The sequence below is a fragment of the Vombatus ursinus genome, unplaced genomic scaffold (assembly GCF_900497805.2).
Source record: "Vombatus ursinus unplaced genomic scaffold, bare-nosed wombat genome assembly UNPS02000580.1, whole genome shotgun sequence".
Taxonomy (NCBI): domain Eukaryota; kingdom Metazoa; phylum Chordata; class Mammalia; order Diprotodontia; family Vombatidae; genus Vombatus; species Vombatus ursinus.
In genome coordinates, this window is record NW_020940358.1 from 3816680 (window position 1) to 3831173 (window position 14494).

The 14494-nt window shown below is 41.9% G+C and overlaps 1 protein-coding gene across 2 annotated transcripts in view; it reads right to left on the reverse strand.

Annotated features, from left to right (window-relative positions):
• Positions 1-4771, reverse strand: part of PRPF6 (pre-mRNA processing factor 6) — a 71557-nt gene extending 66786 nt beyond the window's left edge. For both annotated transcript variants that reach the window (XR_003568058.1, XM_027849620.1), the window contains exons 1-3: positions 4600-4771; positions 2721-2889; positions 1233-1351 (exon numbers count right to left, since the gene is read on the reverse strand). Coding sequence is in view for 1 of the 2 variants with exons in the window: in XM_027849620.1 (XP_027705421.1) it covers positions 1233-1351; positions 2721-2889; positions 4600-4670 (359 nt within the window). In the remaining variant the exon portion in view is untranslated. The remainder of the gene's footprint in view (positions 1-1232; positions 1352-2720; positions 2890-4599) is intronic.
• Between the last annotated feature and the right edge of the window lie 9723 nt (positions 4772-14494).

Below are 14494 nucleotides of genomic sequence, written 5' to 3' on the forward strand. Positions count from 1 at the left end.
TTCATTCATTCATTCATTCATTCATTCATTCATTCATTCATTCATTCTTCCCAAAGCTGGGAAGTAGAACCAATAGTGGATGACAAAGTCAGAACTCAAAATGATCTTAAAAAGGAATGCTTGCCTGAATTTAATAAAGTAAGTTTAGTCAACTTCAAAGAACTTTAAAAAACAAAAACAAAAACAAAAATCCTTCACCAGTATAAGACATAAATGGTTTGGCTAAAAAGAAGATGGTCTGAAAAATATCTGGAGGTTTTACTAGACCGCCAAGTCCATTAAGTCAACACTGTGGGATGGCAGTCAAAACAACTAATGCCACCTTACAAGAGAGGTCATCGTATTAAGATTAGAAAGGTGACGGCCTCATTGTACCTTGTCTGAATCACATCACATCTCAAATACTGTGTTTACTTCTGTGATGTGAAATTTGAGGCATGATAACTTGTTGAAAATATCAATGAAAATTTTTGGCACAGCAAGTGCAGAACTCAAGACTTTCTGACTGCTCAGGGGCAGTTAGGTGGCGCAGTAGATAAAGCTCCAGCCTTAGAGTCAGGAGGACCTGAGTTTAAATTTGGCCTCAGACACATAACACTTACTAGCTGCATGACCCTGGGCAAGTCACTTAACCCCAAATGCCTCACCCAAAAAAAAAAAAAAAAAAGGCAGCCTCTGAGGTTCGACCAGATGGCACAGGGAGCCTTTCCAACCCTTGACCTGGATTTGAATCTTAGCACTACTGCTTACTGCCTGTGTGACGTTGGACAAATGGGACAGGCTCTCTGGCCCTCAGTTTTCTCATCTGTAAAACACGCAGTTTGGAATAGAAAGGTGAGCTTTTATTAAGTGTTTATTGTGTCCTAGGCACTGTGCTAAGTGCAGGGAATACAAATCAGTAAAAAAGTCAAGCTCTACTCAAGCTCCAAGATCATAATGGTTTTTGATAAGTCCCCTGCAAGCACTCACAGAACAATGAAAGGAACCGTGGATTCAGAGGAGCTGGGTTCACATACCACCCTGATCCTTCCTGTGTGACCTTAGGCATGTCACTTAATTTCCCTCAGCCTCAGTTTCTTCAACTGTCAAAAGTGAAGATGCAGGACTAGATGGGCCCTAGGGTCCCTTCCAGCTCTAGATTTGTGATTCAGCAGATACTACCGCAGTCTAAAGATCTGGGTGTTCTCAGAAATTACACAAACTAAAAAGGATGGAGCCAAAGTTGTCCTTACCTCCTTTCTTTTCTTCTTTCATCCATCCTTTTGTCTAATGCTGCATAAATAGCATCTGCTTCCTCATCATCTTTTTCATAAGGACCACTTGAGAAAAGACTTCCAGCATAACCATTAAACTAAGATAAAAAGAAATAATTTCTAAATTAATTTATTCCTTTAATATAAATAACATCAACCAAAAAAAGGATAACCACCTCTGTCAACATAACCCTGGGTATAAATGTCTCTTCTATACTTTCAGAAAAGATACGGACTACAGAATATTTTAAAGAATAAAACCTTAATTTATAAAGTGTTGTTATATAGTTATGAACCACAGAATACTACAATTTCAAAGTCAAAAATGCAGGGAACCCAAAGAGTAATTAAAAAAAAAACACATGGAGGGGGCAAGTAGCTGGCACAATGGATAGAGCACTGGCCCTGGAGTCAGAAGGACCTGAGTTCAAATCTGGCCTCAGACACTTGACTAGTTGTGTGACCCTGGGCAAGTCACTTAACCCCATCGCCTCGCCAAAAAACAACAACAAAAAAAAAAAAACACGTGGAAAGTGTAATTAGGTCAGAGGCATCTTATTAATGACTTATGTTCAAATACTGGTGTAAAAGATGTTGTCAAAGACACACAACTAGAAAAAAAGGTTGAATGTTCAAATTTTAAGAACAAAGAATAACAGATGAACTCAAGTAGTGAACTGCTACCCAAGATATACTCAACAAAAAAGAAGAAGGTCTCCCGGGCATTGGAGAGATACTCCAGAGAGAAGTTTACCATAAGATGACAAGATATGGATAGAATGCAGTCTAATCAGACAAAGTAAAGGTCTACCTAGAGGAGATCATGGAGCTAAATTATTTCTCTTCACTAATCAGAAAGAATAGCAGTGCAGAAGCATAACCAAAAAAAAAAAAAATACCAGCAATCAAACTTGTGAGTGTTCATTACCACTCACATTGAAAACCCTTTGCCTTTTGCCGTTGGCCTCAAGGAACAGATACAGATATAAAAATTCCTCTCTTGTCTTTGCAGAGGGGACTACCAAAACAGTGATATGTTCATAAGTTTTACTCAACTTGCTCCTCCTCCTTTTTATTATTTATTATAAGGGACAGCTCAGGGCAGGGTGGAGGAATACATCGGGAAACATAGATAATATAAAAAATATCAATAATGTTTTTAAAGTCAAGATGCTACATTAATGTAAACAATTTTCTTGCTTTTTACTTGTTGTTCTGGTATAGGTGAACCTAAATGATCTCTTCTGTAGAGATACAAAAATTACACAAACATTTCATTTTATTCTTAACCTTTCTCACTTTGTTAATGGTCTCATAAATAGCTAAAACATAAAAAATAAATCAGCCACCCAGATTATTCTCTAGCACAGGTGCAGCAGCATAACAGTAGGGGGAGTTTAAAGAGTCTCTCTTCCTAGGTTGGGGTTATCAAAATAGTCCATGAAAGGCCCAAATATATGTTATCACCTCATCATAGTTAGTGTCATTCAGATCTTCATCATCATCATCTGCAGCCTGGTTTTTCTTCATCTGATCCCCTACAGTTCTCTTGCCTGGTGGAGCATGTCTATCATCCACTGGGTCATTGGCATCTCGAGCAGGCCCAATATCTGACCGGGTGGTGAAACCAGTGGCTCTGTAGGAAATGGCATGGATTCATTTACTGATGTATGATCACTCTTAATAAATGCTTAAGATATTTAACGTCAATATGGAAGGCTTAAGGTTTGCAAAGTGATTTACATCTCTCATTTCAGACTCAAAATAATCCTCTGAGGTATGTACATCTATTATTCTTTCCATTTTATATGTGAAGAAGTTATGGTTCAGAAAGGTTAAATGATATGCATGGTCACACACCTAATAAAGTATAAGAGGCAGGATTTTAATCCAACTGTAGTATCTATCCACAAAGCCATGCTGCTTCTTAACAGATTTCAATCAAGTCAGAAAAGTACTTATTAAGCACCTACTATGTTGCACGATGCTGAACGCTGGGGATACAAATAGAGGCAAAAAAAAAGAGTCTCTGTCCTCAAGGAGCAAGGACTCCTAATGAGGGGAGATAACATGCAAACAACTATATACACATAGAACAAAAGGGAGAAAATCTGAGAGGGAAAGCACTAATATTCAGGAGTACTAGGAGAGAAAGGTATCTTGCAGAAGGTGGTATTTAACAGACATGAAGTCAGGTAAGGTGAGGAGAGAGAGAAATTTCATTTTGTCTACCTTACCCTTATACCTATTTCCCTCTTTTTTTCTAGCATTCACCCACTTTTTTTTCTCTAAATAAACGGAAATTCAAAGGGTGAAAGGGTAATTTCAAGATGCCACGGGGCTATTTCAATAGAGATTAACTAATCACTGCTGTATCCTCAAAACAAAATTTAAATACTATAAACTGTAGAGGAAGATGAAATCCCTGGTCTACTGTTGAAAGGACATGGTGTTCAGTTTTTTCCCCTCAACTGGATAAATTTATGTTAAGGCAGAGGAAAGAATGGGATGAAAAAGGAAAGATGAGCTACAGGTAGGAAAGATGAAAAATGAGAGCAAGGTGGGAGAAACAGAAACAAAATGAGATATTACAATCTGCCCATCCCAAGAAACTGAGCTTGAATGCAAGGCACTGGGGTTTCCTCGAAAGAACCCTGGGCTGAATCAGGAACACTGAAGTTGAAAATCCCTGCAGTGACATTTATTGGCTAAAGTGGCAAATCATCCAACCTTCCTAAACCCCAGTTTATCCTACTTGTATAACGCAGGTATTGTATTCCTGCATCAGTCACAACAGAGCTGCAAGAAATGCCTTTGCAAACCCTGAAGCAACATGGCTTGGTTATTATTTAACTGTGATTATTAGGAGGCAGTATTTATTTGGGGAAAAATGGGTAAGAAGAACGAACAGAAACTTAAGTCCTGCCAGGAAATCGGAGGGAACGAAGAGAGAGGGAGACAGGAGAGGAATAGAGTGAGGAGAGAGAGACAGAGAGAAAAGAGAAAGAAGAGGAAAAAGTAGAGAAAGGAGAAAGAACGAGAACTACGGGGGAGGAAGGGAGAGAGAGAGGGAGACAGAGAGAGAGAGAGAGAGAGAGAGAGAGAGAGAGAGAGAGAGAGAGAAAGAGAGAAAAAGAGAGAGAGAGAGAATGTATGTGTGTGTGTGAGTCAGCTTTAGCGACTAGCCCTCCCCAGAGCAGCCGCCACAGCTCCCCACCCCTCCCCCGAGGACACCGGCGCACGACAAACGGGCGGAGGAGGGATGAGGGAAGAAGCTTCCACCGGCCCAGGGCCGCCCGGCTCCCGTTCTGGCCCCGGCCTTGGCTCCGCTGCAGCCCCTGCTCACCCGCGGCCCAGCCCCGGCACGTAGCCAAGGGGCGCAGGCATTCCCAGGAACGGCTTCTTTTTCTTGTTCATGGTGGCGGCGGGAAGGCCGGGGGTCGCCGGGGAAGCGGAGGGGAACCCTCGTAGGTTATTCCTCCAAGACTGAGTTACCGCAGAACCGCGGACCCAAGGAGGCGGAAGTGCGTCACCCGAAACCCGGAAGTGTAGAACGTCTCCGTTGCGACGCCCCACCCCGCCTCTTCCTCTCTTGAGGTTGACAGGAAGCTCTTTTGCCCTAGCCTTCCGGCCCGAAGGTGTCAAAATGGCGAGGGTCCCTAAGTGGTGGGTGTCCACGCATGCGTGGGAGTTCTGAGGTCCGAATCTCTCCGTAGGCGTGGGAATGCGGGGCACCTCTTGTGCACATGCGCACAGGTACACAACTTCACCCACTAACAGCGTAAAGCTGTCCACGCTGTTCCTACCTCGCTCAACCCATAGGTGCAATACACCTAGCCAAAGCACGCAAAGCTCCCAGTTCATGAACACAGACACACGCAAACACAATTCAGTTCATTCAACAAGCATTTATTTAGCACCCGCTAAATATGACAGGTACTTTGCTAGGACCTGAACCAAAATGAAACTATGCCCACAATCAAGTACCTTACATTCTACCGTGGGAGAAAAAACAGGCGCACAGACGAATAAATACAAAATAATTGAGGGGGTAGCCCTAGAGAACCAGAAAAGTCCGTGGTTAGGTGGTTACACTAGAGCTGAGGTATGAAAGTAGCTAAGGATTCCAAAAAGCAAGGGTGAGGAAAAACTGAAGTGTATGCCTGCATAAAGGCAAGAAGATAGGATATGGATTTCAGAGGAATAGCAAGTAGATAAGTTTGGCTGAAAGGTAGAATCTGTAAGTGGGACTAATGTTTGCAAAGAGTTTGAAGCCAGATTCTGAAGGGCTTTACAGACGAAAGAGGAGTTTATATTTACCCAACATGTGATTATGAGTGAAGGGGACAGATGTGAGAGAGATGTAAAGGTTAGATCAATAAAATTTAATAATTGATTGGATGTAGGGGATTAGAAAGAACTGAGGGTCAAGGATGACACTCAACATAGCTTGTGAACCTGATTGCGGTGCCTTCGTGGAAGTTCAGAAGAAGGTGAGCTTAAGAAGGACGATTATGAAATTCTGTTGTGAACATGTTGAGTGTGAGATGCCTCCAGGTCATCCAGGCAAAAATGTCCAGTAGGGAGGTGGTGATGTAAGGCTGGAACCGAAGAAAGAGATGTAGGCTAGATATGTAGATTGGGCAAACATTCAGAGATGATATTTGAATCCAGGAGAAGCTGATGAGCTCACCTACAAGAGGGGCTTTTAACCTGGGAACTGAGCTTGGGTTTTTTAAAATATTTTGATTATAACTTCACTATAATTGTTTTACTTTGCAATCCTATGTATTTTATTTTATACATACAAAAATATTATTCTGAGATTGGATCTGTAGCTTCATCAGACTGCCAAAAGGTACCCCACCCCCAAAAAAAAAGTTAAGAGCACTTGACTTGGGGACAGAAATGAAGATGGTACATGGTACTGTGGGGGGAGGGGAGTACATGGATAGTGATCCAGCAAAGGAGACTGAGAAAGAGTTGTCACACAAGTTGGAAAAGAAATGAGAGTACATAATAATAGCTAATATTTATATCGCACTTATTATGAGTCAGGTACTGATGTATTACAATTATTATCTTATTTGATTCTCGAAACAACCCTGAATGAAGAGGGGAATGAAGAGAAGGGGAAAAATTTTGTTGTTCAGTCATTATGGTCATGTCCAACTCTGCAAGACCTCATTTGGGGTTGTCTTGGCAAAGACAATGGAGTAGTTTGCCGTTTTCTTCTCTAGTTCATTTTACAGATTAGGCGAACTGAGGAAACTGAGGCAAATCTTGCCCAGAGTCACACAGCTAGTAAGTGTCTGAGGCCATATTTTAACTCAGGAAAATGAGTCTTCCTGGCTGAAGTCCTGGCACTCTATCCACTGTGCCTCCTAGCTGCCCTGTTTTTCATATGCAGCTATGCTGTTCAAGCATCTGAACTTTTCTAAGATGTGGAATGTTAATTTTGCATTTAAGGCCTTTATCATATATTTCCTCTGTCTTTTTACCCCTCCTTACCTTTCATCTTGCTAAAGTCTCACTGGAGCGCACAATTATACCTCTGTTGTCACATATTTTGAGGAATCTTGTATAATTTTGAGGTATGTCCCTGCCCTCAAGGAGCTTATAATCTAAGGGGGAGACAACATGCAAACATATATACAAAACAAGCTATGTTACAGGAAAAATAGGAAATGGCTAACAGAGGGAAGGCACTGAAAGTAAGAGGGGTTAGGAAAGGTTTCCTGTAGAAGGTGAAATTTTAATTGAGACTTAAAGAAAGCCAGGGAAGTCAGTAGTTGGCATGAAGTAAGAGCATTCCGGACATGGAGGCCAACCAGAGAAAATGCCCAGAGCTGAGAGATGGAGTGTTTTGTTCATGAAACAGCTAGGAGGCCAGTGTCACTGGGCTGAAGAATATGTACTAGAGAATAAAGTGTAAGAAGACTGGAAAGGTAGGAGGAGGCTAGGTTATGAAGGGCTTTGAATACTGAACAGAACATTTTGTATTTGATCCTGGAGGTGATAGGGAACCACCGGAGTTTATTGAGTTGGGTGGTGGGAGGTGAGAGAGGGGGAAATGACGTGATCAGTCCTGCACTTTAGGAAAACCACTTTAGTGGCCGAATGGAGGATGGATTGGAGTAGGGGGAGGCTTGAGGCAGACAGACCCATCACCAGGCTATTGCAATAATCCAGACTTGCAGTGATGAGGACCTGCACTAGAATGATGGCAGTGTCAGAGGAGGGAAGGAGGAGTATTTGAGAGATGTTACAAAAGTGAAATTGACAAGCCTTGACAATAGATTGGGTATGGGGGGAAGGAGGGGAATGAGATCATGAGGAATCCAGATTGACTTCTAGGTTATGAGCATGAGGCACTAGGAAGATGTTGTTGCCCTCTACAGTAATAGGGAAGCTAGGAGATAAGGAGGGTATGGGGGAAAGATGAGCTTCCATGTTGCACATACTGAGTTTAAGATATCTACCAGACATCCAGTTAGAGATGTCTGAAAGGTAGTTGGAGATGTGAAATTAGAAATCAGCAGAGAGTTTGGGGCAGGATAGGTAGATTTGAGAATCATCAGTATAGAGGTGGGCCAGGAGTCAGGAAGACTCATCTTCTTGAGTTTAAATCTGGCCTCAGACACTTACTAGCTGTGTGACCCTGGGCAAGTCATTTAACCCTGTTTGCCTCAGTTTCCTCATCTGTAGAATGAACTGGAGAAGGAAATGGCAAACCACTCCAGTATCTTTGCCAAGAAAACCCTAAATGGGGTCAGGAAGAGTCCAACACAACTGAATAACAAAGGGTTTATTGTTTTGTTGATTGTCTAAACTTAAGAAAGGGGTGAGGAAAAAGTTAATAATGCTGATTAAACTTACAAGTATCACCTGCCTTTCAGGGTTGGATGTTAAACATTTGCCAGCATATCTCTGATCAAGGGCACACCTAACACATGTAAATGTGCACACATATGAATCCCTGAGACTCCTATGACAAGACTTAGTATAGCCTGACGGTTTTTGAATATGGCCATCGCAGTTATTTCCAAAGCCTCTCCTCAGCTCCCTCACCTTAATGTGACAGGACCCTGGGGAGGTGGGAAGGAAAGAAACAGGGAATACAGGGCTACACATAGCCCAGCCTTACTGGGTGGGAAGGATTGCAGGAGATGGGCCTGGAGATTAACTTCATTTGGATAGGGTTGGGTTTGCAGGGGCTACTACAGAAGAACTTTGTGCCAAAGGCCTTTCTGAGCCATCTTGTTCTTCTTTTATCTTCTTTAAATTTCACTTTATCCTGGTGTGGTTCTGGGATTCTGATAGCCAAGACCTATGTAGATAGGCTAACATGTCCCTTCCCACACACATCAGCTTCTGGTTTGGCTGAATTTATCCCCTTCTCAGGGTCCCCTAGCTCGTGTAGCCACTGCTAGATGGATCCCATGACATATAGATCTTCTGCTTCTGTCCTGAAACATTCAGGAGTGAAAGGAAGACTAGATGGAGGTCATTCAGTATGGTCTAATTGTTGTCTCAGGCACCGGGCTTCAGAACCAGTAGAAGGGAAAGAGAAAATGATCAGAATCTGAGGGTAACATCCCCTGAGCCAAACTTCCCCTGTAACTCCTCTTATTCCACATGCTTGTTCATGTACACATAAAAGTATCTCAATACCCACCAGTATGTTACCATTTTGGCCCAGACTTGTGACATGCATATGACCTACGTGACTATCAAGCCACCCATCTGGAAGCGACCTAAGATCACACAGGAAGTGTCCCAGGTACCTTGTTAGATACCCTGCTCTGTTAGCCCGTGCTGAGGGAGGAAGCCGGATGGCCTGAAGCTATGAACTCTTCCACTAATCCCACCAACACCACCCCATACACCTCACCCAGGGGTGTGCTAGTAAATGCTTAAAAACTGGCTCTCTAGAAAAATGGACATATGGCAAACTTTTAAGTTTAATCTGCGTCTAACAATTTCTCCATCACTTTCTTAAGTCTAGACAAAGCAATAGCTCAAACCCTGATTTGGAACACTGGCTAATTTCTGAGGTGAAATACTGACACAGAAAATTTAACATTCAGCTGTCCCAAGCAGGTTTGAGCTGGCTCCAGCATACTCCTGCCACTCACTCCTCAAACCTACAGGAGTCCCTTCCACAGGGCCAACTTGTGGAAGTGGACAAGGCAGAACATTCATTAACTTTAGGACTTGTCAGTCATTAACTCTTCTCTGCTTTCCCTGGCAAAGAACTGTCCCCAGAAACTGGTGGGCATGTTTAGGCAACAGGAAGGGGAGACAGTCTCTTCCTGGCTGTGGGAGCATGTGGGTCTGTTAGCAGCCCCTGGGGTAAAGCCACGGGGTCATAGAATAGGGATGAGACTAAAATGTATGGAGCCAGAGCCCTAGAAAGAGGGTCCTCCAAGAGGCACCAGGCTACTTCATGTCAATGCAGCCAAACTTATCCTGGGATCAGATAAGGAAGGGATGTTCTCACCCAAGACTCCTAAAACTGGACTAAGGCAAAGGTCAAGGACGAGAAAAGAACTGGAGCCCCTAAAATGTGCCAGCAAGGCCTTTCTTTATTGAGAGCGTTAGACTATATATTCTGAAGATCCTGAACTGTCACGTGCTATTTTGTTTCATGTCTCCATCACTGACTTAAAGCTTCTTTTGAAAAATTCAGACCTTCTCTTTGCAGCATAGAGTTTAGGGCAGCAATTCTCATGGGGGATCCATGGGGTCAAAACTATTTTTATAATTATATGAAGACATTTTAATTTCTAATGCAATAAATATCATCATATAACTCCACGTGAACCAGAGTTCTTTGAAACAACCTCAATAATTTTTAAGAGTTACTGTAAAGAGACCCAGAAGTTTGAGAAGGGATCGTATATGGTGTTTCCATGCTTATATTGAAGGAACTTGAAGGACCTGCGCCCCCTGGAGGTTTATATTGTGGTTGATTCCCCTTCCTGCCTTGGACCTTCCCTAACAGGACTTCTCCAGGCTGTCTGATTGTGAACCTCTAATTTACCTAAGTCAGAATTAGGGGAGCCTATACACTAGTGATATGTAGACAACCTTATTCTCCCCCAAACAATCACAGAGTTCACTCAGAGCTGGACCATATCTAGGGTTGACTGGACTATTCTTCAGTCTTTTCGGGTTTTATCCAAAGGAAGGATAATTACCCAGTGCCCAGGACATCTGAGATATCTTGAAGGGGAGGGAGTATCATGAATCTCCAGAGTCCATGAAGAAAATCCCAGCCTCACTGAATTCAAAGATTCAAAAGAAAAGCAGGGGCTGTCTCATCTTTATATTTATATCCCATGTGCTCACCAAGCTTGGCATGTAGGCACCTAATAAATGCCCATTAATTGGCTGAGTGATGAGTCACCTTCTTAGTTCTGCCTGAAGCAATGAGACAGTCCATACCTTTACGGATTTTACATCTCCTTTAGATCTTCAAATTCAGGGAGTCTAGGATGCCCCATGAGGGATGGTGGCTTAACGCCCAGCTCCTATCCCCCAGCTCCTATCCCCCTTAAGATATTGCCACTGTCCTGAGCATCTGGAAACTAACTTTCTTTTGATGAAAACTACCTGAGTTCAGCCTCTACATACTCATTTCTCTCAGCTATAGTGTGGTTCTTAAATCTTGTATGGAAGGGAGCTGTCCCTGATTTGGGAATCTGATCACCTACCCCCCAGAAGTAACATTTCAAGGCAGAATTCTTACCCTTGGACTTGGAAGAATCAGGAAAAAATAGGGGACTAGGTTGAAGGACAGAGGCTTAACTTATTTGCCCCAAACCATACAACTTAGCATCAGGCCTTTTGACTTCATCTAATATTCATTTCACTCTACATAAACATGGTTTTCTTCTTTTCTAGAGACCCATCTGGGTTACCAGAGTTGTACAGGCTGGAGAGAGAAGAGGAGCTCATATTTCTATAGCACATTAAGGGTTTACAGAGAGCTTCCTTCACATTGACCCTGTAGAGGAGTTAGTTCAACTATGCATTATATGATCCTCAATAAACAAATATATACAAACCAAGCTATGTACAGGGTAAATAGAAAATAATTAAAAGAAGGAAAGCACTGGAATTAAGAGAGATTGAGAAAGGCTTCCTGTAGAAGGTGAGATTTTAGTTGGGACTTAAAGGAAGCCAGAGAGGTCAACAGTTGGAGTGGAGGAGTAAGAGCATTCCAGGCATGGAGGAAAACCAGAGAAAATGCCCAGAGCTGAGGGACAGAGTGTCTTGTTCATGGAACAGCCAGGACATCAGGGTCACTGAATCAAAGAATACGTGTTGGGGAGTAAGGTGTAAGAAGACTGGAAAGGTAGGAGCGGACTAAGGTTATGGAGGGTTTTGAATACCAAACAGCATTTTGTATTTGCCTGTACGTAGCTTGGTTTGTATATATTTGTTTGCATGTTGTCTCCCCCATTAGACTGTAAGTTTCTTGAGGGTAGGGACTGTCTTTTGCCTCTTTTTGTATCCTCAGCTCTTAGCTTAGTGTCTGGCACATAATAGAAACTTAATAAATGTTTATTGAATTGAATTGAATATGAGAGAAATTAGGACCAGAAAGGTTGAGTAACTTGTACAAACTTGCGCAGTAAATTGGATTACCCAAAGTCATACAATCAGGATTTGGATTCATGTCCTCTGATTCTGACATCCTTTCCCCCCATGTGACATGAAAAAATTACTTTTCTTCTGGTTTTTTTTTCATGCTTAGTCTTTGGTGGCCTTCACTTCAAAAGAGGGGAGGAAGAAGTGGTGTCTGAATGTCTGCCAAGTTTATGGTGATATAGAATATAACCCTAGAGAAAAATAAAACTCAGCTTAACAGACGAACATATCCCAATGCCTTCATGTAGTAGAAAGAGCACTGGATTGGATTTAGGGAATACAAGTTCAAATCTTGCCTCTGCTACTTAAGGTCTGTATGTCTTGGGGTAAGTCACTTCCATTCTCCTGACCTCTGTTTCCTCATTTGTTCAGAAGGGGATGGACCAGAAGGTCTTTAAATTCTCTTCCAGGTCTAAATATATGATCTCATGATCATTGTTCCAACTGACAGTTTCTCCTCTGAACTCAGACAGAAAGGGGGCATAAAAGGATCATTAATTTTAAGCACAAAGAGAATTTTGAGATTAACTAGGCCAGAGATGTCAAATTCAGATGGAAATGGGAAACATTGCTTCATACATAAGGATCCCAGTGGACCACATATTGACTTAGTTTTAAAATGTAATAGTATCTGTGTTTTATCATATTTTTATTTATTTTGTTAAGTATTTCCCAATATATTTTAATCTGCTTCCAATCACATTGGGAAATGTTGTTGGGACACATGTGGGCCACAGGCCACGCATTTGTTGCCTGTGACCTAATCCAACTCCTGTCATTTTATTTTGTGTCACCAGCACTCAGTACATACCTTGGCACATGATAAGGACTTAATAAATGTTCATTCATTCATACATTTTGTACATGAAGGAACTGAGGCCCAGAGATGTTAAACAATTTGCCCAAGATCACACAGGCATCCATAATTTGAATACAGGCCCTCTGACCCCAAAGCCAGTGCTCTGGACAATACTGAGCAATGCATTCAGGATTGTCAAGGAGGATTTTAGACTTTGGTGCCCCAAGCAGTTGAATGGAAGAATTGTTTTATACATATGAGGATTTGACTATGTTTCACATCATATTTTGTTGTATTTTATTTTTACTTTAATTTGCTAGTAATGTTTAAAAAAATCTTATTTTCAGTGGGATTCAATTCAACAAATATTTATCAATAATAGTGTTTACATAGCACTTTAAGGTTTTCAAAACACTTTATAAATATGTCATTTGCCCCTCAGTGACCTTCAGAAGTGGGTGCTATTATTATCATCTCTATTTTACTGATTCAGAAACTGAGGCAGATAGAGGTTAATTGACTTACCCAGGGTCACACATTAGCAAGTGTCTGAAGTGGAATTTAAACTCAGGTCTTCTCGACTCCAGATCCAGGGTTCTATCCACTGTACCACCTACCTGACAGTTATTAATCACCAACTGTGTACAGAGCACTTTGTTAGTGCAGAATTTTCTCTAGACTCACTCTCCCAAACCCTATTAGACTTGATCCCCAGAAGGTGGCATCTCCCATAAGGGTTGTGGTTTCTAATGCTATCACTGTCAAGCTTCTATCTGGTGTGCTCCCACATAGCAATTAACCAGTTTACATCTCTCCAAGATTAGCCAGTTGACATCAGTTAGTTTTTACAAAAGGAATTTATTGAGAAGGTAATAATAATCATAGCTGACATTTATAGAATGCTTATATATGTGTCAGACACTGCTAAGAACTTCACAATTATTATCTCATTTGATCTTTACAACAAACCCTGAGAAGTAGGTGCTGTTATTAGACCCATTTTATAGATGAGGAAACTGAAGCAAAAAGAGGTTAAGTGACTTGTCCAAGGTCACACAACTAGTAAGCATAGTAAGTTATAGCAAGAAAAGTAATTTTGCAAAACCCTTTCTTAAACCAGGAGGAACACACACACAAGGTCCCCGGGGAGAGTACTTTGAAATTTAATGTACAAAGACAGTAAGATATATGTGTAGAGAACATGTGGGAAGTAGGAGTATTTCAATGTTCCTGGGCCTGAGAGTCCTTTTTTTCCTTCACAAAATCCCACCAAGTTTGCTTCTAGGGATGGTGTCCTCAAAGGGTAAATCTCTCCCTTGTTAAACTAGGCCACCTCCTTAAGAGACTCAGTGTCTCCGGTGACAGGTCAATCCATTGATTGTCTGGGTAAATGTTATTTGGCTGCTGCTGCTAACTTTGTAACACCAGTTAGTGGGACTTCAGGTGGCTTTGATAGATCTCCCCATCTCCATAGGCACATGGGCACTCCCATCGTCGAATCCTCATTCACGTAAGATCAGGAGAAAAACAGCACAAAAGAATTAGGTGCAATGTCCTTAGGGTCACACGGCAGCCAGGTTGGGAGATAAGGTAACCACTGTCCTCACCTGATGGCTCATACCAATCCTCCCCACTTGAAAGCCTCCAGGGAAGAGAGATTGTCTGCTCAGGCAAGGCACACTGGGTTCTACCTCAGTCATTCCCATATCCTTGGTTCTTCCAAGCTCCTCAGCCAATCAGAACACTCCTTCAGGTCACAGCACCAGCTTCTCAATCACTCATG